The following is a 26,693-nucleotide window of genomic DNA, read 5'->3' as shown; positions in this document are numbered from 1 at the left end:
GTGAACAGCTAGCCCACTAAACAGTGTCTATGTGTTGCTGTGCTGTAGGAGGAGGTTCACATTGGTGCAGAAACAGGAACAGGGCAGCAGGCCATATTTCAAAAGGGAAGCTGATATATGGCAACAGAATGCTAGGATGATGTAATGTAATATGTATCATGTTATCAGCCCCACCACCAAAGCTTTATCTCAAATGTAACACAGCTTCTGTGTGAGGCAGACTGTAGTGTATTATTTGTGAGTAATGTTGTTCAGCCACAGTAAATTTCTTCTGTTATGCAGCAGAGGGACGGGAGAAAAAATCTCTCTGCAGCCATTATAATGAAGTCCCAAATGTCATCCCCATACTTATTTAAAGAGCAAACTCTAGAAATATTGTGCTATCCCTTGGTGCATCTTTTAAGTGATTGGAAAACAAACAGCTTGGTCGAGAAGGAGTCTGAGTAGACTAAATGTGTCTTTTTCAAGACTCTCAAAGTCCAAAAGAGGGTCAGGAAACAGGTACTTTGCACCATTAAAATATTTGCTTTGATTGCAAGGGATGGATGAAAAACCAGGGTGCTGATTGTTTCTAAATGGGAATGACTACCAAATGTGAATGTCCTATTGTTGGCAGGATAAGTATGATCATCTTCCATCCACGAAAGAAGGCAAATTCCAATCATCACTGTATAATAATGATAGTATGCCAATTTCCCCAGACCCCATTTCTACACCATCCTTGAAGATGCACTCCACAGCTCATTTTCCCCTGCGGTTGTAGGGTGCATTACTGAAGCCTACATACACAATCATGGCTGAAACAAAACACAAAAATGCTCTATTTGCTCCAATCAAGGCAACATTACCTTTTCTTCTTTGAGTTTGCACTTACAAAGACTCCTTCTGGCTTGTTTGTTGGTGTTTTGGAGGACTTCCACACTTATAATAGAAAATAGAAGCTTACAACTACACCTTTTAACATCACCACCATAGGCAATAGCAGAAACCCCATGGCAACACTGAGAACGGAATTAATTGCTGTTTCTCAGTGTATATATCCCGCTCAGGATGCAGTAGAAGTCTCAGGTTACTCAGTCAACACAACTCACCACATTAAAGGGAGACCATTCTCTCTCAACAACTGTAGAGGAGAAAATAATCTTCCAATTATCTAAGGAATATTTATTTCTACAGTGTCCTTGCCACTTCAATTCATGTTTTTATATATGTGTTTGAATGGTACTGAAAGAGACAATTCTATGCAGTGCTGAGGGGGCTGAAATGAGTTTTAGCTTTGATAATTGATGGGAGGGTTAGTGTGCAGTTCCACACATCAAACCAAAACAACCTGATATAGCATTTCTATTTTCCCTCTTCATTTCAAGGTTCATTTTGACACCGCCTATTTGCCTCGCCCGATCAAGACCGATTAAGCCTTGTCTACGAAAATAACTATAACTCACTTTTCCTGAGCGAAAATATAAACACATGAAGACTTATTCCAGAAAACAGACAGATCCTTCAAAAACCAAGAGAAAGAAAAAAATAACAATAGCTAAGGCAACACTACAACTTATTTGCCAGGCTCCGTCATTGGGTGCCTGGTGCTGCTCCATTGTCTAATCCCACTATTGATACCTCTAAATGGATAGAGTGGGGTAACAAGATAAATGGGCTGTGACCGAGCTGCTAAAAGGCAACCTGAACAATTTATCGGAGTGACCTCCACTGTTACCACTGCAGGCCATACTAATACACCACACATCGTCCCAGGATGGGATATGGTATGCGTCAAGTACCGGAAGCTCACAGTTTTATTTTTAACTCATACTGTTACAGGTAAATTGACTGAGAACATATCTTCAGGAACGGCTTGGGAAAGAGATTTTTTGGGGGACTGTGGTCAATCAAACCAAATTACAATATAAGATAGTAGCTAGACAGAGAAATGCTTTTGTCTCTAGCTCCAACAGTGCAGTAATACCTAGCAATACAAAACTATACACACATTGTCCAAAAAGTTAAAAATAAAGAAATTAAGAAATGTCAGGATGAGCAATGTCATTGTCAGGAATATATATAGTGGGGGCAAAATAGTAATTAGTCAGCCACCAATTGTGCAAGTTCTCCCACTTAAAAAGATGAGAGAGGCCTGTAATTTTCATCATAGGTGGGCTTCAACTATGACAGACAAAATGAGAAGAAAAAAATCCAGAAAATCACATTGTAGGATTTTCAATGAATTTATTTGCAAATTATGGTGGGAAATAAGTATTTGGTCACCTACAAACAAGCAAGATTTCTGGCTCTCAAAGACCTGTAACTTCTTCTTTAAGAGTCTCCTCTGCCCTCCACTCGTTACCTGTATTAATGGCACCTGTTTGAACTTGTTATCAGTATAAAAGACACCTGTCCACAACCTCAAACAGTCACACTACAAACTCCACTATGGCCAATACCAAAGAGCTGTCAAAGGACACCAGAAACAAAATTGTAGACCTGCACCAGGCTGGGAAGACTGAATCTGCAATAGGTAAGCAGCTTGGTTTGAAGAAATCAACTGTGGGAGCAATTATTAGGAAATGGAAGACATGCAAGACCACTGATAATCTCCCTCGATCTGGGGCTCCACGCAAGATCTCACCCCGTGGGGTCAAAATGATCACAAGAACGGTGAGCAAAAATCCCAGAACCACACGGGGGGACCTAGTGAATGACCTGCAGAGAGTAGGGACCAAAGTAACAAAGCCTACCATCAGTAACACACTACGCCGCCAGGGACTCAAATCCTGCAGTGGAAACATCATGCTTTGGGTTTTTCTGCAAAGGGACCAGGACGACTGATCCGTGTAAAGGAAAGAATGAATGGGGCCATGTATCGTGAGATTTTGAGTGAAAACCTTCCATCAGCAAGGACATTGAAGATGAAACGTGGCTGGGTCTTTCAGCATGACAATGATCCCAAACACACCGCCCGGGCAACGAAGGAGTGGCTTCGTAAGAATCATTTCAAGGTCCTGGAGTGGCCTAGCCAGTCTCCAGATCTCAACCCCATAGAAAATCTTTGGAGGGAGTTGAAAGTCTGTGTTGCCCAGCAACAGCCTCAAAACATCACTGCTCTAGAGGAGATCTGCATGGAGGAATGGGCCAAAATACCAGCAACAGTGTGTGAAAATCTTGTGAAGACTTACAGAAAACGTTTGACCTCTGTCATTGCCAACAAAGGGTATATAACAAAGTATTGAGATACATTTTTTGTTATTGACCAAATACTCATTTTCCACCATAATTTGCAAATACATTCATAAAAAATCATACAATGTGATTTTCTGGATTTTTTTCTCATTTTGTCTGTCATAGTTGAAGTGTACCTATGATGAAAATTACAGGCCTCTCTCATCTTTTTAAGTGGGAGAACTTGCACAATTGGTGGCTGACTAAATACTTTTTGCCCCACTGTGTGTGTGTGTGTATATGTATATATATACACACACACACACATTGGGGCAAAAAGTATTTAGTCAGCCACCAATTGTGGCCGATGATGATATTATATATATATATATATATATATATATATATATATATATATATATATATATATATATATATATATATATATATATATATATATATATACACACACACACAAATATACAGTGCCTTCAGAAAGTATTCATACCCCTTGACTTATTTCACATTTTGTTGTTCATAGATTTTCAAGCAGATTTAAGTCAAAACTGTAATTCGGCCACTCAGCAACATTCATTGTCTTCTTGGTAAGCAACTCCAGTGTAGATTTGGTTTTGCATTTTAGGTAATTGTCCAGCTGAAAGATGAATCTCCCAGTGTCTGGTTGAAACTGAACCAGGTTTTCCTCTAGGATTTTGCCTGTGCTTAGTTCCATTCCATGTATTTTTTTATCCTGAAAAACTCCCCAGTCCATAACGATTACAAGAATACTCATAAATGATGCAGCCACCATTACGCTTGAAAATATGGAGAGTGGTACTAAGTAATGGGTTGTATTGGATTTGCTCCAAACATAACACTTTGTATTCAGGACAAAAAGTGAATTGCTTTGCCACATTTTTTGCAGTATTACTTTAGTGCCTTGTTGCAAACAGTATGCATGTTTTGGAATATTTGTTATCATCTACAGGCTTCTTTCTTTTCACTCTATCAATTAGGTAAGTATTGGGGAGTAACTACAATGTTGTTGATCCATCCCAGTTTTCTCCTATCACAGCCATTAAACTCCGTAACGGTTTTAAAGTCACCATTGGCCTCATGGTGAAATCGCTGAGCGGTTTCCTTGCTGTCCGGCAACTGAGATAGGAAGGACGCCTGTATCTTTGTAGTGACTGGGTGTGTTGATCCCCCATCCAAAGTGTAATGAATGACTTCACCATGCCCAAAGGGATATTAAATGTCTGTTTTTTTATACCCATCTACAAAATATGTACCTTATTTGTGAGGCGTTGGAAAACCTTTGTGGTCTTTGTGGTTGAATCTGTGTTTGAAATTCACTGCTCGACTGAGGGACCTTACAGTATGTGTGGGGTACAGACATGAGGTAGTCATTCAAAAATCATGTTAAACACTATTATTGCACACAGAGTGAGTCCATGCTACTTATTATGTGACTTGACAAGCCCCTTTTTACTCCTGAACTTATTTAGGCTTTTCATAACAAAGGCTTAGAAAACATAATGAGTCAAGACATTTCAGCTTTTCATTCATTTCTATATTTTTTTTTTGAAAAACATAATTCCACTTTGAGAATATGGGGTATTGTGTGTAGGCCAGTGATAAAACAATAAATATAATACATTTTAAATTCAGACTGTAGCACAACAAAATGTGGAAAAATTCAAGGATGTACAGTGCCTTCGGAAAGTATTCAGACCCCTTGACAAACACACACACACGCACACACACTCACACACACACACACACACACACACACACACACACACACACACACACACACACACACACACACACACACACACACACACGTATATACATACAGTATATACACACTGCATGGTCAAAAGTAGATGGACAACCCTTCAAATTAGTGGATTAAATTATTTCAGCCACACCAGTTTATGACAGATGTATAAAATTGAGCACACAAACATGCAATCTCCATTGACAAACTTGGCAGTAGAATGGCCTGTACTGAAGAGCTCAGTAACTTTCAACGTGACACCTTCATGGGATGCCACCTTTCCAACAAGTCAGTTAGTCAAATTTCTGCCCTGCTAGAGCTGCCCGGTCAACTGTAAGTGTTGCTATTGTGAAGTGGAAACGTCTAGGAGTAACAACGGCTCAGCTGCGAAGTGGTAGGCCACACAAGCTTACAGAACTGGCCGCCGAGTGTTGAAGCATGTAGCATGTAAAAATCATCTGTCTTCAGTAGCAACACTCACTACCGAGTTCCAAACTGCCTCTGGAAGAAACGTCAGCAAAATAACTGTTCGTCGGAAGCTTCACAAAATGGGTTTCCATGGCCGAGCAGCCGCACACAAGCCTAAGATCACCATGCGCAAAGCTAAGTGTTGGCTGGATTGGTGTAAAGCTCGCCGCTATTGGATTCTGGAGCAGTGGAAACACGTTCTCTCTAGTGATGAATCACGCTTCACCATCTGGCAGTCCAACGGACAAATCTGGGTTTGGCGGATGCCGGGAGAATGCTACCTGCCTGAATGCATTGTGCCAACTGTAATGTTTAGTGGAGAAAGAATAATAGTCTGGGGATGTTTTTCATGGTTCAGTCTAGGCCACTTAGTTCCATTGAAGGGAAATCTTAATGCTACCGCATATAATGACATTCTAGACAATTCTGTGCTTTCAACTCTTTGGCAACAGTTTGGGGAAGGTTCTTTCCTGTTTCAGCATGACAATGCCCGTGTGCATAAAGCGAGGTCCATACAGAAATGATCTCTCGAGATTGGCATGGAAGAACTTGACTGGCTTGCACAGAGCCCTGATCTCAACCCCATCGAACACCTTTGAGATGAAATACAATGCCGACTGCGAGCCAGGCCTAATCGCCCAACATCAGTGCCCGACTTCATTAATGCTCTTGTGGCTGAATAGAAGCAAGTCCCCGCACCGCAGCAATGTTGCAATGTCTAGTGGAAAGCCTTGATAGAAGATCATTTTTTAGAATATGGCAGTACGTCCAAATGGCCTCACAACCACAGACCACTTGTAACCACGCGAGCCCAGGACCTCCCCATCTAGCTTCTTCACCTGACGGATCATCTGAGACCAGCCACCCGGGCAGCTAATGAAACTGAGAATGATTTTTGTACAGCCAGTTTGTGGCGAAAAACTAATTCTGATTGGCTGTGCCCCTGCCCAGTCATGTGAAATCCATAGATCAGGGCCTAATGAATGTATTTCAATTGACTGATTTCCTTATATGAAATGTAACTCAGTAAAATCGTTGAAATGTTTATATTTCTGTTCAGTATATATAGCCGTGGGATGTTTTGTACATTGTAAGAAGCGTTATACAGTCAAGGAGAATAGAGATTCTTCACATTTAAGGATTAAAGATGTTCCGTATCACTCATTGTGTGTACAGTATGTGTGTGTGCATGTGCTAAAGTTTGTGTGGGCGTGAGTGAGTGAATGTTCATATGATTGAGTGTTTCTGCTGGGCTGTACTTGAAAATAAATAGAATATGAGAAGAGGAGGACTATATAATAATAATATAATGAGTTTGACAATGAAAGTGACACTGTCCTCCCTGGTCACTGTCATCAATCATCTCAATGGCTCTATTTCCTCTACGTTACATTGACCTTTCTACTACATGTTTTATTTTTATTGATTTATTTCACCTTTATTTAACCAGGTAGGCTAGTTGAGAACAAGTTCTCATTTACAATTGCGACCTGGCCAAGATAATGTAGCGGCTTTCTTCCGTCGAAGGAGAGGAGGACCAAAATGCAGCGTAGTTCGTGTTCAACATGTTTAATGAAAGACGATAATGTGAACACTACACAAATACAAAATAACAAACGTGGCAGCTTCTGGCTGACTGACGGCTCTGGCAGATCCAGGCTGAATGGCGGCTCTGGCGGATCCTGGCTGAATGGCGGCTCTGGCGGATCCTGGCTGAATGGCGGCTCTGGCGGATCCTGGCTGAATGGCAGCTCTGGCGGATCCTGGCTGAATGGCGGCTCTGGCAGATCCTAGCTGAATGGCGGCTCTGGCGGATCCTGGCTGAATGGCGGCTCTGGCGGATCCTGGCTGACTGGCGGCTCTGGTGCATCCTGGCTGACTGCCGGATCCTGGCTGACTGGCCTCAGGGTGAGTGCGGGGAAGGGAAACAGGGAGTACTGGGCTCTGGACACGCACAGGAAGCCTGGTGCGGGGGCTGCCACCGGAGGGCTGGTCCGTGTAGGTGGCACTGGATAGACCGGACCGTGCAGGCGCAGTGGAGCTCTTGAGGACCGAGCCTGCCCAACCTTACCTGGTTGAATGCTCCCGGTCGCCCTGCCAGTGCCGTCAGAGCCGCCAGTCTGCAAGGAGCCGCCAGAGCCACCAGTCTGCAAGGAGCCGCCAGAGCCCGCACTGGGCTATGCAGGTGAACCGGGGACACCATGCGTAAGGCTGGCTCCATGTACGCCGGCCAAAGGAGGCGCACTGGAGACCAGATGCGTAGAGCCGGCTTCATGGCACCTGGCTCGATGCCCACTCTAGCCCGGCCGTTACAAGGATCTGGTATGTACCGCACCGGGCTATGCACCCGCACTGGGGACACCGTGTGCTCCACAGCATAACATGGTGCCTGCCCGGTCTCTCTCGCCCTCCGGTAAGCACAGGAAGTTGGCGCAGGTCTCCTATCTGGCTTCGCCACACTTCCTGTGTGCCACCCCCCAATACATTTTTGGGGCTGACTCTCGGGCTTCCATCCGCACCGCCGTGCTCCATCCTCATACCAGCGCCTCTCTGCCTTCGCTGCCTCAAGCTCTTCTTTGGGGCGGCGATATTCTCCTGGCTGTGCCCAGGGTCCTTTCCCGTCTAGGATCTCCTCCCAAGTCCAGAAGTCCTGATTGCGCTGCTCCTCCTGCCGCTGCCTGTCACCACGCTGCTTGGTCCTGTTTTGGTGGGTGATTCTGTCACGGCTTTCTTCCGTCGAAGGAGAGGAGGACCAAAATGCAGCGTAGTTCGTGTTCAACATGTTTAATGAAAGACGATAACGTGAACACTACACAAATACAAAATAACAAACGTGGCAAAACCGAAAAAGTCCTATCTGGTGCAGCGAACACAAAGACAGGAAACAACCACCCACCAAAACCCAACACAAAACAGGCTACCTAAATATGGTTACCAATCAGAGACAATGACTAACACCTGCCTCTGATTGAGAACCATATCAGGCCAAACATAGAAATAGACAAACTAGACATACAACATAGAATGCCCACCCAGCTCACGTCCTGACCAACACTAAAACAAGGAAAACACAAAAGAACTATGGTCAGAACGTGACAGATAAAGCAAAGCAGTTCGACACAAACAACAACACAGAGTTACACATGGAGTAAAACAAACATACAGTCAATAATACAGTATAAACAAGTCTATGTACGATGTGAGCAAATGAGGTGAGATAAGGGCGGTAAAGGCAAAGAAAAGATCATGGTGGCGAAGTAAATACAGTATAGTAATTAAAACACTGGAATGGTAGATTTGCAGTGGGAAGAATGTGCGAAGCAGAAATAGAAATAATGGGGTGCAAAGGAGCTAAATAAATAAATAAATACAGTAGGGGAAGAGGTAGTTATTTGGGCTAAATTATAGATGGGCTATGTACAGGTATAAAGTACACAGGTATACAGGAATAAACTAAACATACAGTCAATAATACAGTAGAACAAAAGAAAAGAAAAAGTCTATATACAGTGAGTGCAAATGAGGTAAGTTCAGGCAATAAATAGGCCATCGTGGCGAAGTAATTACAATATAGCAATTAAACACTAGAATTGTAGATGTGCAGAAGATGAATGTGCAAGTAGAGATACTGGTGTGCAAAGGAGCAAGATAAATAAATAAATACAGTATGGGGATGAGGTAGGTAAATAGATCCAGATTGTCCAGATTGTCTAGCCTGGCTGATTTGTATGGGTCCAGATTTGTATGGGTCCAGATTTTGCAGCTCTTTCAGAACATCAGCTATCTGGATTTGGGTGAAGGAGAAATGGTGGGGCTTTGGCGGGTTGCTGTGGAGGGTGCCGGGCAGTTGACCGGGGTAGGGGTAGCCAGTTGGAACGCATGGCCAGCTGTAGAGAAATACTTATTGAAATTCTCAATTATAGTGGATTTATCAGTGGTAACAGTGTTTCCTAGCCTCAGAGCAGTGGGCAGCTGGGAGGAGGTGCTCTTATTCTCCATGGACTTTACAGTGTCACAGAACTTTTTTGAATTAGTACTACAGGATGCAAATTTCTGTTTGAAAAAGCTAGCCTTAGCTTTTCTAACTGCCTGTGTATATTTGTTCCTAACTTACCTGAAAAGTTGCATATCACGGGGGCTATTCGATGCTAATGCAGAACGCCACAGGATGTTTTTGTGCTGGTCAAGGGCAGACAGTTCTGGAGTGAACCAAGGACTATATCTATTCCTAGTTCTACATTTTTTGTGTGGGGCATGCTTATTTAAGATGGTGAGGAAGGCACTTTTAAAGAATAGCCAGGCATCATCTGCTGAAGCGATGAGGTCAATGTCATTCCAGGATACCCCGGCCAGGTCGACTAGAAAGGCCTGCTCGCAGAAGTGTTTTAGGGAGCGTTTGACAGTGATGAGGGGTGGTCGTTTGGTCGCAGACCCATTACAGATGAGGCAGTGATCGCAGAGATCTTGATTGAAAACAGCAGAGGTGTATTTGGAGGGCGAGTTAGTTAGGATGACATCTATGAGTGTGTCCGTGTTTACGGATTTTGGGTTGTACCTGGTAGGTTCATTGATAATTTGTATGAGAATGAGGGCATCAAACTTAGATTGTAGGATGGCCGGGGTGTTAAGCATGTCCTAGGTCACCTAGTAGCATGAGCTCAGAAGATAGATGGGGGCAATCAATTCACATATGGTATCGAGGGCACAGCTGGGGGCAGAGGGAGGTCTATAGCAAGCGTCAACAGTGAGAGTTTTGTTTCTGGAAAGGTGAACTTTTAGAAGTAGAAGCTCGAATTGTGTGGGTACAGACTTGGATAGTAATACAGAACTCTGCAGGCTATCTTTGCAGTAGATTGCAACACCGCCCCCTTTGGCAGTTCTAACTTGGCGGGAAGTGTTATATTTAGCGATGGAGATTTCAGGGTTTTTGGTGGTTTTTCTAAGCCAGGATTCAGACACAGCTAAGAGATCCAGGTTGGCAGAGTGTGCTAAAGCTGCGAGTTAAAACCTGTTATGGATGATGTGAATTTTCGCAGCTTTTTGTTAAAAATCGCGCAACATTTCAAAGTCCTGCTACTCATGCCAGGAATATAGTATATGCATATGATAAGTATGTGTGGATAGAAAACACTCTGAAGTTTCTAAAACTGGTTAAATCGGGTCTGTGGCTATAACAGAACGTGTTTAGGAGTAAAAATCCCTGGTAAAACTGTTTACCAAAAACAAAACAAAAATATTCGTCAGCCATTCAATGTATTGTTAAAGGCGACCTAAAATAAATGAGGACCCCCTATAAACGCCTACAGCTTCCACACGATGTCGCCATTGCTGTCATTTTCAGATTAATTTATCCTTGGTACAACACGAATAAGCCCCTCCTTTCTTGAGGCGCACCACAGTATGTTGTGAAACTGAAAAAATGGACGATGATTTCCAGACTTGCTGCTATCGAATACAGATCGCCCCGTGATCAATTTGATACATCATTAACGTTTATTAATACCTAAAGTTGGTTTAGAAAAGTTGTTTGAAGTGATTTGTAAAAGTTTATAGGCGACTTTTGTAATTTTAAAAAGTGACGTTGCGTCTTGTAAATGGACTTTTTGCAGCATCAGACTGGCCTTCAGCAAATGACATTTTGGGTATACAATGACGGATTTAATCGGGAAAAAGACCCAATTGTGATGTTTATGGGACATATAGGAGTGCCAACAAAGAAGCTCGTCCAAGGTAATGAATGTTTTATATTTTATTTCTGCGTTTTGGGTAGCGCCGGCTACCGAAAAATCTGTTGTTTACGTGTCGTGCTGGTATTTTGGGGGGTGCATGCTATCAGATAATAGCTTCTCATGCTTTCGCCGAAAAGCATTTTACAAATCTGACTTGGTGGCTAGATTCACAACGAGTGTAGATTTAATTCAGTACCTTGCATGTGTATTTTTATGAAAGTTTGAGATTTATCGAGTACTATACTCAAGTACTATAGGTGGCGCTCTGAAATTTCCGCTGAGCTATCCCTGTGCAGGGACCACCTCCATAAGAAGTTTTTAAACAAACTTAGGGGGTAGGCTTCTAATGTTAACATGCATGAAACCAAGGCTTTTACGATTACAGAAGTCAACAAATGAGAGCACCTGGGGAGTGGGAGTGGAGCTAGGCACTGCAGGACCTGGATTAAGCTCCACATCACCAGAGGAACAGAGGAGAAGTAGGATAAGGGACCAGCTAAAGGCTATATGAACTGATCGTCTAGCACGTTTCGAACAGAGAATAAAATGAGCAGGTTTCTGGGCACTTAACATTAAGGATCCCAATTTCGCTGAAACATTAAAACGTTCACACCCCTAGCATGCATATTCACAGCATGCATGTCCTCTGACTATTAGACTGATCTTAATGTGAGTTTCCCTCATGTGACTCATGTTTAAAACATACCATAGAATAATTATTTTTATTTTTATTTTCACTCTTTATAGCTGCTTTTATGTTTCCATAAATTCCCATCTTATTTACAGGGATACACACAGTATTATAATGGCTTGTCAACCATTTTTCCTTCCTTTTCAATATCTGAGCTCATCGGAGAAGAGTTGTCATTCAAAACATATAGTCGACATAGGAGCGTCAATAAGCATCAATGTGATTTGGCAAGTTTGACAAGTAGTCTTAACCCGTAGCGTTTGATTTGATCTGATGTCTACAAAAGCTAAGATTGCTCCAGCAATAAAACACAGTGTATCAACAGGGGAAAAGCCACCAACGATAAAAATTAGCTCTGCATTGTATTATTCAAGGAACATGATGTTACACTTGAGTAGATGCTAATGATTCTAATTCTGTTGAAAAGAAAGGAAAAGGACAAGTAGCTCTGAGACAGTTCTATATACACCACAGCCTCAACACGCAGCCTAATCCGTTGCCATGTGTTGAGAAATAGACCCCTAACTGTTTCCATGTTGGAGGCTAATACAGCTACTCCATCAGGCTGCCTATTGAAATGAAATGAGCCCTTTCTATATAGTACAGTCAATAGCAGGTCTGGTAATTGACAATGCTAGAGTAGGTCTTAATTATAATAGCATGTTGTGCAGTCTGGTCTGGTGTATGCAACTGCTTACCAAAGGCAATCCAACAATGGCAAGCTCAATGGCATGTTTTGCTTACCAACGGCTAACCAACAATGGCAAGCGCAATCGGTTTGGACAACAAGGCCAGGTTCAATTCCTCTGTAACCACACAGGATGAATTGAAAACTATTTTAGAAAAGAGGTCGTCAAGGTATGAATTGGGCATAAATTATTCTCCACTAGGAGTTAAAAAGAAATGAGTCAAGTCTTATCAAATAAGTAACAGAAGTTTAGATCCAATGGAATTGACCCTTTACCCAATGAAACAGCAAGGAAATCTTCCACACCAAGCTCTCTCTGTCTTCCACCAAAATAGAAAGAAGTGTGGGTTCAGTTGATGGATGAGCATGTTACCCCCATGACACCTCTGCGCTGTACACACATCACGCAGCCAGTGTCCTACATACATTGACACGGTCCGACAAAAGATAAAGGCAACTCTTCTGAGAGGGAGCAGTCAATGGGACCAGGAGAGGAGAAAATAACAAGAGTTGGACGTGGCCGGCACTCAGGCCACTAGGGTCTGTGGCTCAAACACACTGATGCGTTCTCAGCTCTTCTTCAAAAACGTCACAGATGTTCAGAGCCTTTGACCAAACTAAAGGTTTTACTTATTCTGTATATTCACAACTTAGGCCATATTGAATTATATAGGCAGTGTGAGGGTGTTTTTATTTTCCATGATCAATAGAATGATTCCACTGTAATCATGATGTGATGCGGATCTGAGGCAGGAGTTGACAGATGGTGTGTAACCTTTGTTTGTTAGACTCTCAAGTGTGTGTGTGTGTGTGTGTGTGTGTGTGTGTGTGTGTGTGTGTGTGTGTGTGTGTGTGTGTGTGTGTGTGTGTGTGTGTGTGTGTTAGTGTGTGTGTGTGTTAGTGTATGTGTGTGTATCTGTGAGGTGCTTTCATAAACCCACAGCTCTCTGGTGTGTGCTGTGCTGCACTGCATGTTACAATGTCTTCTCGTGTAATTCAATTAACCTTTTACTGGAAGGGTTCACACAAAGCAGCCAGGAGTTATACTCTATTTGAGAGTGGTGTGTAAAACTGTCTTTGGTGGCTGTCTTCATTGTTTGGATAAATTGGACTTCTTTTGCAATTTTTGCACTGATGAAATGTCACAGACACATAGCATTAATAATATGTTAAAACAGCTGTTAAAATGCTCTTGAGGACATCGGATCAGAAGGCATTGGATTTGTTGTCGACAGGGTACGATTCGGCACAATTGTCTCAATCAATTTGTTCACTGTTATTAGACGCTGAACAGACAATAACCCATCATCAGGGCCAACACAACAGTCCAACAAAATAACCAACATCCCAACTAACAAAACCACCAACATCGCAAACCAACAAAACAACCAACATCCCAAACCAACAAAACAACCAACATCACAACCAACAAAGTAAATCTGTCAATCTGGACCTAAATTCTCTGGATTCTTTTGGAATGAAACACAGCCAGCAAAGACACAGTCTTTAATCTTAGTCTTCTTTCTCTTGGATCAGGCAGTTATTAACAGTTGCAGATGCTATAGCCCGACAGTCTGCCAAGACTGTAGTAGTCTTCTGTGTCTGACTGCCCAGAACGGTGCAAATTACAATGAAATATTGAGTTCATTTATGAATAAGTGGAGCTGAACGCCCCTTTGTAACGGCTTTCACATGCATATTCAGTTGATGGAAACCTTTGGATGGGTAATTCCTCTTAGCTGCTTCATTAAATAGTGAAAGTCGAAAGTGCAATGCTTCATGACAAAAAGAGAGAAAGAATGAGATCTAAAGCAGTATTAAAGGATTACTTTTTCCCCTTTGCTCAAGTTGAAAATTAAAGTAGCCATCTGATACAAGATAAGGATAACACGATAACAAATCAACAATGTAGCTGTTGATTAGTGCATGACACGTCAAGATCTGAACCTCTTATCATTCACAACGAAACATCCAAATAAGGTTAAGCTACAAACGAACAAACAAGCACAAGTGACGGAAAAGTTACCCGTGGTTAGGGTTTAATTAAAATTCGAGAACTCTGGGCATCTTTCCGCGCCTTCTTAACGGGTGGTAGCTTAGCTACCTGCGAACAAGATGTGGCACGTATTGCTTATTTTCCCTATGATTAAAATAATAGGGTGGAAATTGGGCGAGATAAAAGTCACAGCGGGGAGTCGCACTAACAAGAACAAATGAGCGGCAGCACTCCAGACATCTCCAAAAGAGACTCCAAAGGAGAGAGGCTGCGGGGGGTAGTGGGGGTAGGAGGCCAGGTCAGAGCCTTTTGAAGCCAGCTAACTCCAATGCGCTTTCTGAGCCACAGAGATCGCATGTAACAGTTGCAACAAACATGGAGGAAAAGTGATGTAGATAAGAAAACACCTTGTTAGGTGCCTTGAATGTCTTATTTTACTCCCATTACACGTCATCAATGAGTTATTTGGAATGACATTATATGGCGTCACATGAATAATGTGGGGCTTTAAAAAACTAGATGAGGACACAGAAATTGAAGTGTGTGAACAAGCAGATGTTGACTTTGGTGCGAGCATTAATCCTTCCGATCACTAGCCTTGCATCAATTTATTTTCCACACGTTTTTCCATCCAATCAAATGCAAATGTATTTTATAAAGCCCTTTTTACATCAGTAGTAGTCACAAAGTAGTTGGAGACTATAATAAAACAAAATAATGTTATATAAGGAAAAAAGGCACTTAAGAGAGGCGAAAGATCCACGTCTCAGATCTACGTCTCAAGTGTGGTATGGAATATCTCTCTGGAACATGACCGAAATATAAATTGCTTGCTCTGAACACAAAATATTTCCTTTGTACCATGTGACCTTTCTATATGTTCTGGCCAGTTGAAAGTCTGTGGATAATTCTTGGATAATCCACTACTATCTCTCTTTCTTCTGTACTTTTGGTAATGCTTATTGAAAAGTATGGCGATAGCAAACATATGAGATGACAACACATACCACTATGGTAAATATATTTTCAATGCTTTTTGAGAGCATTAAAGGTAAAAGTATTCCTCAAATTAGCTTAACAGCAGCAAAAGTTGTCAAAACTGCTCTAAGAACAAATTTGAGACCATGGCTGATGTGTAGAAAATATAATAGCACAACGACATGAATAAATAAGTAATAGACAATAACATCACAAAGTTGGAGGCAAAACATTGTACTTTTTGTAAAGTCATTGACGAATGCCGGATAAAAAGTTTAAAAGTTATCACTGCAAGGAATATTATACACTGAAAGTGCCTCACATTCTATACACAACAAAAGCAACAAAATAACTGTGTTTTTAGATAGCTGTATAGACCGCTTTTTGTTTGAGTACAAACCCTTTCTAAATCAAAATGAAAGAGTCATTTATCACTTAAAGCAATATTGATAAGTATAAACAGAAATGTATATCTTTTTTATCCCGCATTTGATGCACAGAAGATCTTCCTTCAAAAGAATACCACAGTCTTAAGTTTTGGGTTTCGAGCATGATCAAATTTGCACTTCAAACCATTGAACCTTCTTAAATCAGCTATTGTGTGTGCTCGTTCAACTACTGTGGAATTTCTATGCGAAATCTCTGACCGACGCTTTACAAAGCTATCTTTGATTACACACTAGCCCAAGGGGAAACTTGATCAAACTCCATTGCTTCCATGTGGAGATGACCAGGTGACTACCAAACACTCAATTGGAAGACCAAATTCTTATCCACAAGAGGCCATGAAACATGCCTTTTATCCCCAAACAGCAGCTGCACATGCCCAATCAGAATCCACCGCTTATCGCTTCCACCAATGAAAGAGATTTCCTGAGCACCAATGAAATATTACCGGTACAATGCTTACTAGTTTGCACATTTGTTGTGCGATTAACTTCATACTTAAACCTCCACAAAAACAGGAATAAGGGGATCACAATTAACAAATAGAGGTGTGGCAGACTCACCAATTTCGTTGTCCGACTTATTGTCCATTTTGGTGTCTGTCAGGGTAATGGCCGAGTTGGAGCGACTAGACAGGCATGAGCTTTGGCCTGACTTGGCACCCCTGCCCCAGAGAGCCATGGTACGTTCCGGAGATGTGTGCTCATTATTCTTTGTGGGGACTGTTCCTCTGGAGTAGCTACCAAGGGGGTGCGAGAGGCCCGTTTCAGGGCAGAGGGCCAGGCCTCTGCGTGTGGAGGCCTCACATATCCCAAGTTGCCTCAGCGAGAAGGCCTGTCCTGTACAGACAAAACCAAATAGCAGGCCTATAATTTAACAATGTTATCAAACCCCAATCCCAAACCCAGAATATCTGGTGCGGACGTTTTGTTTTATTTTTAACGAGGCAAGTCAGTTAAGAACAAATCCTTATTTACAATGACTGCCATTTTGCCAACATGTGTAGCTTAAATATTTTTGTGATTCTTAAAATGTCTGTTCTTAGAAGGGCAGTAGGCTTAACTCAAATAGAAGCCTCACAAAAATAAAAGCCAACCAGTAAATCAGAAGACAAGTCACAACAGACATACTGTACATTCAAGTAAGATGGAAGATGATAGGACTTCTGCTGAAAACAACATCCCCCCCACCGTGCACGCGCGCCACGCCTATTTCTATGGGCACAAGCACGGTTTGACACAAACTGTTCATACCCCTCTTGTTGGCGGAGAGAACATTTTGCAGGTTTAAACCTTATTTCCTGCAATTCTACACATTTTGTCAAGCTGGGCAGTGAACATTTTGCAGTTTTAAAGTCCATTCTCTTGCAATTCTATTCATGTTGCCATGTCTAACGTGTATTCATGTGATATTTGAGTGACTTGAACGTTACAGCAAAATCTATGGCCTAAAAAAACGTTAGCTGACATGGGCTTGTTGATCTGGACATTTCTGACAAGTTATAAATAGCTCTCTAATGTATGCAATGACAAGAGGAAAACTGATGATGCACGACCCAATTTCCAAATTGCACCTTGTGCATTCTACTATTACAACTTTCAAGAGTCCGTTGAAAGCCAGACTGAGTTCCTTAAAAACTGTGGGTGCGTACTCAGAGAAAAGAGACTCCCACTCATTGTACAACTACCCAAATTATTATTTTTTTGTAAATTGAAAGAGTTCCACAATTCTGTGTCTAAATTGTTTGTAAATCTGGATCTAAAGTGTTGATTTAATAGAGAAACAAAATGGTGAAAAACAGAGATGCAAAGGAATTTACAGGATGTCAATGCTGGATTTAGAAAAAAGAATGTAATCTGAAGTAAACAGCAAAAATCTACAATTAATGTACTTTTCACTGAATTTATATTTCTAAATGCGTGGACAGAACTAAAACAAGTTTGGATGGAAAATCTTGTTCAGTGTATATATTTATCGATATATATGTTTTCATATATACATTCAAAGTCATTCTATAAAAAAAAATGTATTCAGCTAGCTGAATAATAGAGAATGTAATGTCATGCTGCATAAGATTCCAGACATGTATTTTATCCACATTAATATAGAAATATCATTAGTGCAGACAAGACAGGGAGCAAGATTAATGTAAGTAAATTAGCAATGATGAAATTCATTTAAAACTGTCATTTGATTTAGTTTACTGGTTATTTCATGGCAGAAAACATTTAAACAAGCGAAATTGACAAAGAACATTTTAAAGAAAAAACTGCAGGGGAGCGATTCCGGACTTTGACAATATTGTATGTCATGTGTTAAAAACTTCAAAAGACAATTAATAACCTTAAACTATACATTTGACTTAAGGTGTGAATTTACTTTTAAAAACAGAAACAACTTTGAAATGTGTAGATAACAATTATTGATAATTGAAGTGATAATAAGTCTAATCGCTCATTACCTTTTCATTATAGGTTGTAATTTGATCTAGAAATAAAGGGGAAATGAACATTATTCCCACAGCCTAATTAGAATGCAATTCATTTCCAGTTGGCGCCAATTAGCAGACATCAATGAGAAATATGCCATAAAATATGCAATTTTAGAAAATCAAGAATCGTCTATGACACTAAAATAAACCAACCAACTTTTTTCTTATTATGAACATTTCCTACCAATTGCCAACAACCAATTACAACGGTGGGTTATTTGCTCAGCAGTTCAATGGGTAATTATCAACGGTACGTCAAGTGGAGCGCGATCATTTCGTTTGGATCTGTACATACTGCACAGATTGAAAAGAGCTCTACTGTTCATCATGGAGTAATACAAACCTCAAATGACGAACTATGAATGCTGGTTAATGGATCATGCATTACCAAGATAAAGTTTTCAAGGAAACCCATGGGAGGCCCTATGAAAGAATGATAAACTTACTAATATAGTATCTCTCTATCTATCTTTCCTATGTCAATGATCTCAACAGCAGACAATTAATTTGAATTCTATAATACTATATAACTCCATGTGTTCCCAAGTTAATTAAGTATGTTTAAAAAGTACACGTATGAAACAAATGATATCCAAACAGCAGACCTATTATGAACCATTATTATTGGAATAATAATTATTGGAATAGGGCTGTGGCTGTACTGACCTGGCCTGCTGTAGTCATTGGTCTCCTGGTGGGCCATCTCCTTGACTCGGCCTGAGAACAGCAGTCGGGCGGGGTCATGGTCGTAGGCCTGCAGCGTCTCGCTAGAGCTGTAGGACTTCTGGGTTGGCACACGGCAGGCCCCTTCTTGGTCTGTTGATGATGCGGTGTGACGCCGTTCCCTCTCCCTTTCACGGTCTCTCTCTCTCTGGCTCTTGGAGAGTGAGCAGAAAGGCTGCTGCTCCTTCACCTGTTCCATGCTGCCTGCATACTGTGTCCTTCTCTCCTGAGACGCTCGCTTTGGGATATTCCACTCCGGTTTACGCCGTTGGTAAATCTGTCCCTCTGTCTATCCGTCTGTATTTCTGTCTGTCTGTCCACTTAGCCCCATTCGGCTCTACCTAGAAAACAGAGAGGGGAGAGACGAGAAGCTCAGATAACACTAATCCCCCGACTTAATCTTCAAAAGCTCCCACTCACACCCACCACCTCTCAAACCCCACCCGTAAGCCCACTGACACCCACCACCTCTCAATCCCCACCCGTGAGCCCAATCACACCACCACCATCTCTCAAACCCCACCCGTAAGCCCAATCACACCACCACCATCTCTCAAACCCCACCCATAAACCCACTCCACCCACCACCTCTCAAACCCCACCCGTGAGCCCAATCACACCACCACCATCTCTCAAACCCCACCCGTAAATCCACTCCACCCACCACCTCTCAAACCCCACCCGTAAGCCCACTCACACCCACCAACTCTCAAGCCCCATCCGTAAGCGCACTCACACCCACCAACTCTCAAACCCCACCCGTAAGCCCACTCACAACCACCATCTCTTTTCTCAACCTCAAAGTTTTTATTGAGAATTTTGCTGAGAAGTCCTTTCACTAGGTGACAGGTTGTTCTTTCTTTCTATGCAGAGATGGAATCTTAAAAGACACTTTCAAACGCAGAGACAAGAGTGGAGATGTTAACCCACATTTACAAAGATTATTGTGCAGTGGCCAAGAACGGACTCACCCACAAACCTCCCCGATTGTGATCCGTTCTGATTTATGGACTTTATACACAGGGGCTGATAGACGATATTGCTAAGAGCCTTTTCTGTCGAGCCGCCGACAACCCAACAGGGGGAATAAGATTAGTGTCCTAATCAGCTATAAGTCCCCATGGGTGTGTTATGGGGAAATGTCGTGGCGGGCCGGATTCTCACAAAGCAAAGTGAACGACCGGGCACGTCTTTAATGTGAACACATACTGCCTTCCTCAGGAGGATCCAAAGTTACTAACGCCAACATTTTTCGGAGTTCATCAAAATGTAATGAAGGTAGTTCCTGTACATGGGGACGCTTTGAGGACACTAGGGAGATACTCATAGAAGCTGTCTGGTGTAGTGTGCTGTGCTGTGAACTCAAGGAAGTTTTATCTAAGGATTAAGCCACTTCGTTGCTTGGATACCAAAAGCACAAATAGACCTACATAATGTTCACGTTGTGCCTTACCGCAATACACCAACAATTATCCCCACGTCTCCCAATTCGGATTGAGAGCTGTCCTACATACTGCTGCTGCTCCAGTTTCAACTGTTCTGCCTTATTATTATTCGACCATGCTGGTCATTTATGAACATTTGAACATCTTGGCAATGTTCTGTTATAATCTCCACCCGGCACAGCCAGAAGAGGACTGGCCACCCCACTTAGCCTGGTTCCTCTCTAGGTTTCTTCCTAGGTTTGTCCTTTCTAGGGAGTTTTTCCTAGCCACCGTGCTTCTACACCTGCATTGCTTGCTGTTTGGGGTTTTAGGCTGGGTTTCTGTACAGCACTTTGAGATATCAGCTGATGTACGAAGGGCTATATAAATACATTTGATTTGTTAGGATGCTAACCCTCTGGTCGGTATGTGTCACCTTTGATAATATGGTTGATTGAGACAGCCAGTCACCCATGACCTCAAGAAGGAAAAGCCGACACTGCAGTATTATAGTGGCACAGTGGGAACGTTGACAAGGCAGTGAGGCAGGGGGAAGTGACACTCCATGATCCATGTAGCGTAGCACAGTACTACACATGTCTATGATTCCCCAGCCAGTTCCTCCTAAACCTGCTTATTCTGTTATATACAGTCTCAATGTTTTTCTAAGCATTAACCATACACCATATATATAATATAGTGTCAAGCAATGTCTTGATGTCAATTTGGTAACATAGTTTTCGAGAATATAAGCTTTTATGATCTAGGCTCAATTCTCTTGTTTGGACACAAAATCAGGGATTGTGTGTTGGAATTTTTTGCTTCACACTCACGATTCACATGAGAGGACCAAAGGAGAAGCCACCACAGACGTGGCTCAGAGCCAATACAGACAAATAAATTGGTTTCAACCAATGTGACCCACATTCCTGACGTAAGCACAAACAGCATTTTGCAAAGAGAGAGTAGAGTAGCCACTGGAGACTTCCCTGCTGAAACGGCAAATCTTCCCGAAGCCCTCTTTGTTCAAGTAATTACATTTCCGAAGGCCTGTTCTAAATATTAACTCAGACCCCCTGACCCAGGGTTTCCGTAAGGAAAATGAGGCGCCGGACAATGTGACCGGGAAGAGTTTAATTTAACGGCCATTTGAGAAATTATGGGACCCATATGCATTGGGTGCGTAACCCATTAGGGAGTCCACCCACGGTGCTCAGAATGACAGAATTCACATTTAAATTATGGTAATTCATCTTAACAGAACACACAATTCCTGTAATGAAGCAGACAATAAAATGTCATTTACAAACATTTGCCAAAATGCAATTTGCGGGAAAACACCATTCTAAACAGCACATCTGATGCGAGCGGTTCCACATGTGACAGAGATAAAAATGTCTGTTGGAAACTTAGCAAGAGGGGAAATCTAAAGATGCAGCAACTAGGGTGGGTTTCTAAAATGACTAGGATTGTGCCTTTGGCTTCTAGACAACGAAAGAAAGTTGATTTGAAAACCAATATAAGAGGAGAAAAATGCTGGTTTCAACTGCATATGAGGAAGTCTTTATAAAATAATTGCCTCTACGTTTCTATGGTTCCTAGGCTACTTTGAAACACGGAAAGACATGCCTCACAATCTGAAGTAAACGTTCAGGTTTTAAAAAAAAATAGTATATGTCTTGAAAATGCATACTGCCTCCAGCTCACATTGGGTGGCATGGTGATAGACTGCCTACCGTTGACTATGCACTTGAATGGCAAATGGGAGGCGCCCTTCAATTTGCCAGTTGAGAAATAAAAATAGTAGCTCTTTTTAATCGTGGCCATGCGATTGCATTTAGAATTGTTGTGCAATGACTGGTCTTATCAAATCACACGTTTCAAGCTCAAAATAAGCTCTGTATGCTGTGCGCATGTGATAGTTGTGTTTGATAAATAAGATAAATGATGACTAATGAAAATACACACGCCCCAATGTAATTCCACTTAAGAACATTAACCTATAGACCTATAAGCGTGATGGTCAAATGTATTTCCATCGACTGATATTTCCATCAATAAACAAAAAGCATTATTTTGTAATAAGATAGTTTTTTTCTCCCGATCGACTATTACATTTATTGGCTTTAAAAAAAAGATTGGGTCCAAAAGCCAGTAATTACCACCTGTAGTCTGTAAATAAAGCCAATAAAAACACATGGTTATCGTTTACTACCTGACGTAACCCCTGACTCTGTAGTCTGTAAATAAAGCCAATAAAAACACATGGTTCCATCGTTTCCATCGTGTCCCCCTCTCCCAGATGTTCCACTTGCCACCACGATGCCAAGCTAGCTGCCCTTCCCATCCTTCCACTCTGTGGCCTCACCCTTTTCTATTTGTTTTTGCAGGGACCGTACGGTCCTTTGCCAAGGGAGTCGTGAAAGTGGTGATGGAGGGTGGTGGGGATCAGGCCGGCTCACTTTAACACAGCCAGCACCTCCAACAATAGCCGGCTCTGACAGCTTTGCATAATTCATCTTGTCGAGTCTCTATCCTCTCCTCTCTCCTTTCTCTTCCCTCTCTCTAACTCTCTGGAATGGGGTGAGGAGTAACAAGGGCACTCTTCCATCAGCTGCTGCCTGTTCCCTCCTGACACCAGTGATTTTGGAGACACAGAAGTGTTTGTCTGTTGAAAGCAGATTCCCTGGCTCTGCCTGTGTTCTAGTCTGGATGCCATCAGATTCCCTGGCTCTGCCTATGTTTTAATCTGGATGCCATCAGATTTCCTGGCTCTGCCTGTGTTCTAGTCTTGATGCCATCACATTCCCTGGCTCTGCCTGTGTTTTAATCTGGATGCCATCAGATTTCCTGGCTCTGCCTGTGTTCTAGTCTTGATGCCATCACATTTCCTGGCTCTGCCTGTGTTCTAGTCTTGATGCCATCACATTCCCTGGCTCTGCCTGTGTTCTAGTATTGATGCCATCACATTCCCTGGCTCTGCCTGTGTTTTAATCTGGATGCCATCAGATTTCCTGGCTCTGCCTGTGTTCTAGTCTTGATGCCATCACATTTCCTGGCTCTGCCTGTGTTTTAATCTGGATGCCATCAGATTTCCTGGCTCTGCCTGTGTTCTAGTCTTGATGCCATCACATTCCCTGGCTCTGCCTGTGTTCTAGTCTTGATGCCATCACATTCCCTGGCTCTGCCTATGTTCTAGTCTTGATGCCACACAGATGGTGTGTGTGTGTGTGTGTGTGTGTGTGTGTGTGTGTGTGTGTGTGTGTGTGTGTGTGTGTGTGTGTGTGTGTGTGTGTGTGTGTGTGTGTGTGTGTGTGTGTGTGTGTGTGTGTGTGTGTGTGTGTGTGTGTGTGTGTGTGTGTGTGTGTCCTTTCACAGAGGCTGTGAGTTGTATCATTAAATACATTCAGGTGTCTTTGCAGAAACCTTTATGTTTTTTTACAATCATGGATAGGATGAGAAATCCAGAAACTCAGGCATCAGTGGACACCAATGCTGAAGTATGTCAATGTCTTACATTAGTATAGACCTCACCTTAAAGCTGAGATATGAGCAAGGTGAAACAGAGCCACTGGCGGTACCAATACAGGTGTTATAGTTTTGTCTTTGAAAAGGAGCGTCAAAAAATGTAGTACATACTCCGTTGTTCTATCACGTGTACTGTTGTGCAATGATGTCAGAGGGAGTATAACAGTGTTAAGATTCCAACTTTAACCAGAACTAACAGGGATTTATTTCTCTGAAATACACAGCGATTCACTTGAGGTAGGCCTGACACGGAGGTGAAATGCATCTCTTCATGTGAGACAGGACACCAAATAATAAACAGCAACGAGATATCTACAAATCCAACCAATCAGCTTTAAGCACAACGACACTCAAATAAATAATGTTCATTGAGTCTTAATACAAAGCAAAAAATCTGCCGACGCAAGCAAAATCGCAGAATATGAGGCAATCATTATCGCTCTTTGGATATAAAAAACAAATATAAAATGTTGCCTAAGATCACATAGAAAGAGAGATATTGACATGTTGTAGACTATCTGAAGTGGTAATAGTATGTTTTTCCATGCCCTATTGAAAGTCTGTTTATCTATTTCCAGGCAACCTATATACATACCCTATACTGTTATCAGACTCACACCTCCCCTTATACACTACCTTTCAAAAGTTTAGGGTCCCTTAGAAATGTATTTGATTTTGAAGGAAAAGCACTTCCATTCAATAACATCAAATTGATCAGAAATACAGTGTAGACATTATTAATGTTGTAAACGACTATTTGTAGCTGGAAACAGCTGATTTTTATGGAACATTTACATATGTGTACCGAGGCCCGTTATCATCAACCATCACTCCTGTGTTCAATGACACGTTGTGTTAGCTAATCCAAGTTGATCATTTTAAAAGGCTAATTGATCATTAGAAAATCATTTTGCAATTACATTAGCACAGCTGAAAACTGTAGTGCTGATTAAAGAAGCAAAAAAACTAGCCTTCTTTAGTCTCGTTGAGTATCTGGAGCATCAGCATTTGTGAGTTCGATTACAGGCTCAAAATGGCCAGAAACGAATAACTTTCTTCTGAAACTTGCCAGTCCATTCTTGTTCTGAGAAATGAAGGCTACTCCATGCGAGAAATTGCCAAGAAACTGAAGATCTCGTACAACGCTGTGTACTACTCCCTTCACAGAACAGCGCAAACTGGCCGTAACCAGAATAGAAAGAGGAGTTGGACTCCCCGGTGCACAACTGAGCAAGAGGACAAGTACATTAGAGTGTCTAGTTTGAGAAACAGGCTCCTCACAAGTCCTCAACTGGCAACTTCATTAAATAGTACCCGTAAAACACCAGTCTCAACGTCAACAGTGAGAGGCGACTACAGGATGCTGGCCTTCTAGGCAGCGTTCCTCTGTCCAGTGTCTGTGTTCTTTTGCCCATCTTAATCTTTTATTTTTATTAGCCAGTCTGAGATATGGCTTTTTCTTTGCAACTCTGCCTAGAAGGCCAGTTTAAAGAAGGCCAGTTTTATTTCTTCTTTAATCAGCACTACAGTTTTCAGCTGTGCTAACATAATTGCAAAAGGGTTTTCTAATGAAAAATTAGACTTTTAAAATGATAAACTTGGATTAGCTAACACAACGTGCCATTGGAACACAGGAGTGAAGGTTGCTGATAATGGGCCTCTGTACACCTATGAAGATACTCCATAAAAAATCTGCTGTTTCCAGCTACAATAGTCATTCACAACATGAACAATGTCTACACTGTATTTCTGATCAATTTGACGTTATTTCATGGACAAAAAATGTGCTTTCTAAGTGACCCCAAACTTTTGAATGGTAGTGTATGTATCATATCCACACAATCATATCCACTGCCTTAATTCAATGTTCCATTAGCCTCTGCCTTAATTCAATGTTCCATTAGCCACTGCCTTAATTCAATGTTCCATTAGCCACTGCCTTAATTCAATGTTCCATTAGCCACTGCCTTACATCAATGTTCCATTAGCCACTGCCTTAATTCAATGTTCCATTAGCCTCTGCCTTAATTCAATGTTCCATTAGCCACTGCCTTACATCAATGTTCCATTAGCCACTGCCTTAATTCAATGTTCCATTAGCCACTGCCTTACTTCAATGTTCCATTAGCCATTGCCTTAATTCAATGTTCCATTAGCCACTGCCTTAATTCAATGTTCCATTAGCCACTGCCTTACTTCGATGTTCCATTAGCCACTGCCTTACATCAATGTTCCATTAGCCACTGCCTTAATTCAATGTTCCATTAGCCACTGCCTTACTTCAATGTTCCATTAGCCACTGCCTTAATTCAATGTTCCATTAGCCACTGCCTTAATTCAATGTTCCATTAGCCACTGCCTTACTTCAATGTTCCATTAGCCACTGCCTTAATTCAATGTTCCATTAGCCACTGCCTTAATTCAATGTTCCATTAGCCACTGCCTTAATTCAATGTTCCATTAGCCACTGCCTTAATTCAATGTTCCATTAGCCACTGCCTTACTTCAATGTTCCATTAGCCACTGCCTTAATTCAATGTTCCATTAGCCACTGCCTTAATTCAATGTTCCATTAGCCACTGCCTTAATTC

At 41.8% G+C, this 26,693-nt stretch overlaps 1 protein-coding gene across 1 annotated transcript in view; it reads right to left on the bottom strand.

Moving 5' to 3' along the window:
• Nucleotides 1-26,693, bottom strand: part of si:dkey-237h12.3 (teneurin-3) — a 164,394-nt gene that overhangs the window by 128,560 nt on the left and 9,141 nt on the right. The window contains exons 2-3 of the mRNA XM_090198470.1: nucleotides 19,094-19,491; nucleotides 16,500-16,775 (exon numbers count right to left, since the gene is read on the bottom strand). Of these exons, the coding sequence (XP_090054596.1) occupies nucleotides 16,500-16,775; nucleotides 19,094-19,349 (532 nt within the window). The 5' untranslated portion in view covers nucleotides 19,350-19,491. The remainder of the gene's footprint in view (nucleotides 1-16,499; nucleotides 16,776-19,093; nucleotides 19,492-26,693) is intronic.

Source organism: Oncorhynchus mykiss, chromosome 14 (assembly GCF_057628025.1).
Source record: "Oncorhynchus mykiss isolate SJ-2025 chromosome 14, ASM5762802v1, whole genome shotgun sequence".
In the NCBI taxonomy this organism is placed as follows: Eukaryota; Metazoa; Chordata; class Actinopteri; order Salmoniformes; family Salmonidae; genus Oncorhynchus; species Oncorhynchus mykiss.
This window is presented reverse-complemented; position numbering and strand designations above follow the sequence as displayed.